The 8412-nt window shown below is 35.4% G+C and overlaps 1 protein-coding gene across 5 annotated transcripts; it reads right to left on the bottom strand.

Annotated features, from left to right (window-relative positions):
• Positions 1-784: 784 nt before the first annotated feature.
• Positions 785-7424, bottom strand: LOC105176830 (pentatricopeptide (PPR) repeat-containing protein). Of its 5 annotated transcripts, XM_088877363.1 has the most exons (6): positions 7276-7424; positions 4268-4374; positions 1870-3956; positions 1398-1515; positions 1218-1266; positions 785-1113 (listed from the first exon to the last, which is right to left on the bottom strand). In XM_088877363.1, the coding sequence occupies exons 2-3, from the start codon at positions 4316-4318 to the stop codon at positions 1968-1970; spliced, it is 2040 nt and encodes a 679-aa protein (XP_088733489.1). In that variant the 5' UTR covers positions 4319-4374; positions 7276-7424; the 3' UTR covers positions 785-1113; positions 1218-1266; positions 1398-1515; positions 1870-1967. The 5 variants fall into 5 exon arrangements, with proteins under 5 accessions (XP_088733489.1, XP_011098057.1, XP_088733488.1 ...); XM_011099755.3 differs by having other exon boundaries at positions 1218-1278; positions 1870-4374; XM_088877362.1 differs by having other exon boundaries at positions 1218-1278; positions 1398-1512; positions 1870-4374.
• Positions 7425-8412: the final 988 nt, after the last annotated feature.

The raw sequence follows: 8412 nt of genomic DNA, 5'->3' as shown, positions 1-8412 counted from the left end.
TGGATTCAACACTCATGTTGTCAAATTTGCCAACCAAAAATATTCATTCAGCAAATGCACTCAATTTGGCACCCCTTGCTCTAATGCTCAAAAAGTACTCACTGCATACAGTATTAATGTTGCATCAATGGTTAAGAATTATTATGATCTAATGGTTTACAAAAGTCGGAACATTATTTGAATGTCCTAGAATTTGAGTTAGCACTATTATTCTTATCTCTACACGTTCTGGTCGAAACCAAACACCACGTATTCAGAACGAGATGAATTGGCAGTAAACGCGAGAAAGGCAACAAGCCCAACGAAAAGGAGATTTTTCAATACAATCAAATGTGTCAGTGTAGGGTTGTCCACAATAATTGCATTTTTCTATATTTGTATAAAAAATTGTATACTATTACATTTGTATAGATGATTATATTTTTTTAATTAATACAATTTTAACATTATGATTTATTGCAATTGTACATTTTTTATTAATTATTATTTATTATTAAATATAATTTTTTAAAAAAAACCTGAGCCGTGGATGGAGATCACAACTCGAAGTCGTGGTTGCCATCGACGACTCGAGCATTATTTTTTTAGAAAAAATATTTTTCGTCTCCAGCCGTGGATGCCAACCACGACTCTACACAAATTTGTTAACGTCTTTAAAAAAAATATTATCTTTATAATTCTTTTTTTTGAAAATAAATAAATAATTAAGCCTTTGAATCATAGTATGTAGAGAATATAGATCTGCCAAAGAGAACTTTTTGCACATTCACATTGCCACCATTCCTTCAGAAAAACCGTTTTCTTTTTCCTTCTTGATTGTTTTCAGAACACCAACTCATATAAACTTAAAGCATGATTTCATTAGCCAATCCTATAAAGATCAATTCTTAATTTATTTGACACTGGAAAAGATAAATCCCATCCAGTATCGTATGTAATACCCGACCATGATTTATGAAGACCATGCTAGGCGTGCTAAGGCCGATAGCCAGATATAGCAATAGAAAGTGCTCTATCCTTCTGCTTCTCCAGGGACTTGCGTGGCATTTGGGAAGAGCTTAGGTAATGGCTTCATTCTGATGGTTGAAACTGACTCAGCTTGTCCCCTGGAGCCTGGTTCAAAATCAGCAAGAATATGATACCAACATATTGAGTCAAACTCTCAATTAAGAAGACTCGATCGAATGGTGTCCATACAGACTATTGCTCGTTCTTACGTGTTTGTAAGTGCCACTGATCCCTTTGATTTTCACATGCTCTGTATGCCTGCAGGATATGCTATATGCTCCGTATTAGTCATCATATGCACGATACATACATCATTGCATCCAAGATTGCTTAATAAGCTATTAATGCTCTTTGCAGCAAGGAAATTTGCCGGAAACAAATCCTCTTACCAAGTCAAAAATTACTTTTTGCTTTAATGAGCAGGCACATTCCATGATATCAAATTCAATGCTGGTTTACAAGATCTGAGTGAAGTTCTGAGTGATGCCAGCAAAGCTTGGAAATCTCCTGACAACCAAATAAAAATACATATATTTAAGCATTTAAGACACAAGTACAAAGAAGCAATAAAACAAAAGTGAACGAACACCAATCAAAATGGGATTGAGCAATTAAATAAATTAGCATAACACTCGAAGAAGAGAAACTTTAAGATGCTGCATACAAATTAAAAAAGAGATGAGGAAAAGGACAATAGAGGGACATTCCTTTATCAACCAAGAATAGCAAGGCGCATAGGAGGATATACAACATTCTACAATATTAAACGGGTGTTAAATATGACATCTTTCAAGTTTCAACCTCTTTCCCAATTAGCAGAACGCAGAGTAAGAAAGTAATTTAAGATTGAAAAACAGTTACCCTGATTATGTTGCATAGCAAATTCCTGCATCCTCAAGGTTAACTGCATCTAGGGGCCCCAGCAAAGGCTATGTATCTGTAAGTAATCATGTCTGTCTTCACCAGAAATCCCCACAGCTGCATATTCCATTCCTAAAATGATGAAACCGACTGGTGTCTCTAACAGTTATTTCTCTCTTGGCAATAATTGTGATGTATTTTAGAGCAGTATGGCAGTCTCCACAAACCCTCAAATTCTTTGTAACCAGAATAGGCTTGTCGGCTTGAAGGCTAATAATTCCATATGCAACAGCTAGCTTCTCGCTGTGATAGAGAAGAATCTTTTCCTTTTCCTCCTCCTCAACATCGTGGTAAACAAAATCAGCCTCTGCAGTATAGCCTAATCTTTTCATTTCAGCAACAAGTTCCTCCAGCTTCATATATATTTCAGGCGATTGTTGGTGAGACCAATCTCCACCAACAAATGCGTGAACAATCCCATGTACTTCTATCCAACTACATCCGGGCTTTTTCTTAAAGCCCAATTCCTTCTGTTGGATTCTCAAATTTGCAGCATCATCCCATCTTTGAGCAGTTGTGTACAAATTAAATAAGAGAACGAAGTTACCAGTGCTTGCAGGCCCCAAGGTTTGAATTTTATGAGAAACTTCCTCCCCGAGTTCAATGTTTTTGTGGATCCTACAAGCAGCCAGTAACGCATTCCATAGATGAGCATCAGGCTCATATGGCATCATGCTAATGAGTTTGTATGCCTCATCCAAAAGACCAGCACGGCCCAACAGATCCACCATGCAAAAATAGTGATCCATCTTTGGGACAATATCAAATTCTTGACTCATGACAAGAAACAAATGTTTTCCTTGAGTAACAAGCCCTGAATGGCTACAAGCCGACAGGAGAGCGATGAAAGTTACTTCATCCGGTTTGTGACCTACATTCTGCATTTCGTGGAACAGCAAAATTGCTTCCTTCCCGAGTCCATGAATTCCATAACCAACAATCATTGCATTCCACGAGACCACATCCTTCTTATACATCTTATCAAAGACCTGCCTAGCAGCGTCCACCTTACCGCACTTACTATACATATCAATCAGAGCATTACAAATCGAGACATCTGCTGTGAATCCACGCATCACTGAATATCCATGCCCACAGATCCCGTGTTGCAATGCAGCTAAATAAGAACAGGCTGGCAAGAAACCCATCATGGTTGCCATTTCAGGTACAATACCTACAAGTTGCATTTTGTGGAACAATTGCAGAGCTTCCTCTGCATAACCATTTTGCACAGACCCAGAGATTATAGCGCTATAAGAAACAGAATCTTTAACATGCATTTCTTCAAAGAATCTGACTGCATCATTTATTGACCCACATTTTGCATACATTGAAAGCACTGTATTTGCCACCATTAGCTCAAAATTAAAGCCCAACTTAATCGTGTTACAGTGTAGTTGCCTCCCCATGCTCAAATCATTCAGCTTAGCACAACCACGAATGATAGTCGCAAGCATCACAGGTGAGGGGCTTTCTCCAACCTCCATCCTCATTCTCCCAAACAATTCCATGCCTTCTCTAGTAGAATTACAAATAACACAAGCTCCAACCATAGCACTCCAGGTAACCTCATTTTTTAATCCCATTGCAGCAAATATCTTCTTTGCATAAACCAACTGCCCACATTTGCCATACATATCCACAAGCCCAGTTCCAACCACTACATCATCATTGAAACACCTTCGCAAGCAAAAGCCATGAACGGTCTTTCCTTCCCTCAACCTACCTGCCTCCCCAATTACAGGCATAATAGACAGAATGGTTGTTGAATTTGGTTCCACACCTTTTTGTTGCATCTCCAAAACCAGTCCAATCGCACTCCACCACATTCCATATAATGAAAACCCCGTGACCATCGCATTCCACGCTACAATATCTCTTTCCGGCATTCCATCAAACACTTCTCTCGCCTCTACCAAACATCCACACTTGACATAGAAATCAACCAAGGCGGTACGCACATAAAGATCATTGTCAAGATTAAGTCTTCTCACTTGCCCATGAATCTTTACACCAGTTTCTATATCCTGCAAAGCAGAACAAGCCTTAAGCACAAAAGGGTAGGTGTACTTTGTGGGTGTGACTCCAGAATCCACCATTTCATTATATAAATCCACGGCTTTTTCAAAAGGTCCATCCCATGCATAACCTCTAATCATTTGGTTCCATAATATAGTCTTCTTTTTCCTTTCTCGGCTTGGGATTGAGTTAAAGACTCGGTGTGCAAGTTGAGGCCTTTTGCATGAAATGTAGAGGCGGGTGAGCTTATCTAAGACTAATGAATGCGTATTGTAATTTGTATCATAAAATTTGAGAAGATACTGATGAATTATTTTGCCTTGTATGAGTGATTTTGAGCTAATGCATGATTCAAGAAGCTCCCGGACATGGAGCAATGAGTCCTGGAATATTTGCTTATTTTGCATCCACGAGATAGTATTTAGCCTGAAACAAAAAATACATATTCCAATAAATATGTGGTAGAGTTTAGGAACTTGAATGACAAGTGCATCGCAGAAGGGAACTTTTGATACAAGCAGATCTTATCGATTTTGAAGAAGTTCAACAATCACATTAAACATGCTCATGAAAAGAAAAGGTGATACCTACACTTCATTTTAAGAGTTTCTATGTATAATGTTGGTTGTAAATGACCTATGATCCATTAACTTTTGTGAAAATGGACATACCATCAAGTAATTCAAGTTTGTTATGCCTAGTCAGAGCAGAATTTAGAACTCACATATTGGCTTAGGGTTCTAACCAGAAAGATATTAAGTTTAAAAACGAGCATGCTGACAAAACATTTTACGAAAGAAAACCATTCTTATTTCAGAAATGGCCCAAGCTCGTCCATGTAACACTCCCGCCTCAAAACTCTTCTCATAAGAAATTCACAATCACATTTATAAGATAACTTCTACTTGTATTAATACGTTAATAAATCTCAAGCAATTAAGATTTCATTAAGTTCGGCAATTAGTACAACTATAAGATTTATTGACATGAGAAATAGAGAAAAGTGAAACTTTAAGCTAAATAAAATTTCGGTAAATATGTTTTAGAATTTTTAGCTCAATATGCCTCACTTGGTACCGATAACCAAGCTTACAATGAATTGTTGTGATCTATCGCCTAAGAAAAGATAGGGTTAAGGGAGAGTTCCCTACTAAGTTACATACATGCATATAATACTAGGAAATTTTATAGAATAACACAAACAAAAAAATTATTCATCATGTAACAGTCATAAAGTCGTCTATTAACCAATGCCATCATACATCAAACCACAATATAATACGTTCCAAATTATTGTCTGTTTCTTTAGGACTCTGGTAATTGGTTAGCCTAGTTGAAGTATATTTAATGGTTTCATCGACTAACATTATCATAGTCCCAGTAATATAATAGCATAGGGGCCTTATCGAGTGTGGTATCCCAACACCACCCCAATATCTGGCAAATAGCAATTAATACCTAAGGAACAAGGTACTCCAACACCACCTCAATGAATAGCAAAATTGCAGAGGATATTTTCTGCAGTAAAAAAATATACCAACAACCTCACGCTGTGGTACCTAGCAAATCCTTTATTTTTCCACAAATGACATATCATCATGTACCACAATATTATAAATATTTGAAACAAGCCCCAACTTAAGTAAGCCACCTCTCAACTCAATTTACCATTACAAAATCAATCACTTCAACATTCATCGAATCAACAATTAAATAAGAGCATTTAATAACCATTCACTAGTCCATGTTACATTCATAAACATAGTCATATTGCACGGGTATAGGGAGCACTTGGAATAATGCATGCTCTAAGGCCTTTGGCCAAGAAAGCACAAAAGGGACTTGAATCTGGGATATAGATTGCTTGCTCCTTTTCTTGGTGTCTATGTTATGAATTATAAAAAGTGCGATGATATGAAGTAATCACCCAAACTATGTGGCTATTGTTTCCCACTTTTCATGTATGCTAAGTTCTTCCTGAAATGGCAAGATGAACTTTATTGAGTTATTATTCTCTTTAATTCATTTACGTCGTCATTGTGTTTTACTAAATTTTCTGATAATTCCTCAAGAGTACTTGATATGCTACCTTCATAGATCCAAGATGCTGCAGTTTTATTCAACTATGACGACATTCATAATAGTGATAGTTACACTATCCTGCCGCTAGATTTTGGGCAATTACACATAGACCACATGTGGTTTGAAAAATTGCATCTAGCACCCCTGACGTTTGTTTCTGTTTAACAAATAGATTTATTGGTTAGTGAAAATTCACAGAATACATTGATAGCTGTAGAAAAATTGAATGGAAATTCATATTTGCCCCTGTTAACAGCTGATATTGCAGAATTAACAGAGACTCATATACAAATTTTTCATCAGAATGTAGAGTAAAGCACTGATTTCAACTAAAATTCAGGTACAGGAGGTTCCTCAAATCCAAAGTCAACTCATCAATAAAACTATTCCTGAATGTTGTTCAACTTTCAGAGCCTCCTGATGACACTTAAAGGAAGAATCAGCACCTGAAACAGCTCTTTCCAGCTTCTAATATCTGCAACTACTCTTTATGGCCATCACCAACTCCCATATTAGGTATAAGGAGATCCGACTAACTTAAAAAACTTCAATCTCAAATACTATCCAACATAATTCGACAAGCAATCAAAAGTTCACCAGTCAAACCATGTCTCCCACTCCGTTTCACATTCTATGCTCAAACCCTTATGTCCATTACAGAACCAAATTGGTCCATGGAAACTCTACCTACGAGCACCGACAGAGTAAATTCGAGCAATAAAAACAACAGCACCACACCTTTAAACACCTGAACTGGATTGCATAAACAAGACCTAGGGGCAGTTGAGGAGATGATGACCAAGTATCATTATTTCATATCATCATTATTATGATAACAAATAACAAGCTGTCTTGATTCAAATCAACAATACCTTTTCATAAGTTACTCTACACCTCTACACAAAATGCTTTTTAAGACCATACCTCAAGGTACATTAGCCCTTACAATAAACTAAATATTGAATTTCAACATAAAGTTAACAAAACAGTTCTGCTCCATTTTGAATCCTATTTTCCGCATAAAAACAAAACCAACCATAAAGCAACAAGGTTCAAACATATATCTCTCAGAATTAAGAAACAAATTACAGAAGAATGGAAAAGGATCAAATAAAATCAATAAGCTGAAACATTACAAGATTAATAATCTAGTTTATGACCCCGTACATTTCGGGAAAATTGGAAGAACAATTTCCAAATATGAGAAATTAATCAACGTAATAAATGTAACTAAGAACCGCGTACCTTGGAGAGGAAATCTGCGGAAATCCTTCTAAAGAAATTATCAACAATTTCTTATTGTTCACTCCCCCAGCGAAAGAAACAGTGACTGAAGAGAAAGCTGAACTTGAGATTGTATGTGGGCGAGAAGTTTGGTTTTGTGTTCTACTGAAGTCGCTATTCTGGAATGGATTGTCAAAACAATATAAGAAGCGACTTTAAGTTAAATTTATATTTGCTGAGATTTTTTTCTTCTCCTTTTCTTTTTTCAGAATTTAGTTTAAATCAATTTAATCTCTATAGTTTTCTTCTTTTAAATCAAAATTAGTTGTTATACCATGCACTCTCCGCAAGCATATAAAAAAAAGGTAAATTATAATAACTTCCCTTGAAATTTGACATAATTACAAATAGTCCTTGTTATCTGAAAAATACAAATACACCCTAATGTTTGATTTTTTAATAATGTATGAAATTGTCAGTTTTGCCCTTACTGTATTTTTTTCCTTAAAAAAATTGGACACGGTAGATGGAAAAAATTTGAGAAAATATACACTTAGTCCATAAGAAAATTAAAAAAATTTTAAAAAATAAATAAAATTATAATTCTTAGTCCACAATGCATTTTGGTCAGTTCACCACAAAAATTGATAAAACCTAACGGAGAATTGAGCTAATTGTTAGACGACCATTAAAATCGGGGGATATTATTGTATTTTACCCTATAAAAAAAGTCATGTACGAGGAAAAAAAAATATGAATGGACACAAATATAATATGAGGTGAGGAAAAGTAAATAAGCATGTGATAAGAAAGAAATGTGGGGTAAAGTGAAAAATAAATAAATTATAATTGTGGGTTTATTAAAAATATAGAAGTTTGTGAGGAAAAATGGAGAAAGTCAGAGAGAAAAAATAAATTGTAATTGTGAGTTTATTAAAAATATAGAAGTTTGTGAGAGAAAAAAAAAGAGGAAGTAGTGGATTAGGAGAAAAAAAAATTGTAATTATACAATTATTAAAAAGTATTAAATTACTATTCGGACTAATTTTTTTCAAGAGATCTTTTCTAAAAGAAGAAATGAATTAAAGGATAATTGTGGGCATTCAAAAATTGATACGATAAATGAATTTTCTTTTATAATAGTGTAGATGAAGGGGC

Source organism: Sesamum indicum, linkage group LG13 (genome assembly GCF_026168435.1).
Source record: "Sesamum indicum cultivar Baizhima isolate 11 linkage group LG13, ASM2616843v1, whole genome shotgun sequence".
NCBI classification, from domain to species: domain Eukaryota; kingdom Viridiplantae; phylum Streptophyta; class Magnoliopsida; order Lamiales; family Pedaliaceae; genus Sesamum; species Sesamum indicum.
The sequence above is the reverse complement of the archived record's forward strand: the minus strand, read 5'-3'. Positions and strand labels throughout refer to the sequence as shown.

Bases quoted from the DNA above. Each gene is read 5' to 3' on its own strand.
- LOC105176830 (XM_011099755.3), bottom strand. From the start codon at position 4,355: ATGCAAAATAAGCAAATATTCCAGGACTCATTGCTCCATGTCCGGGAG.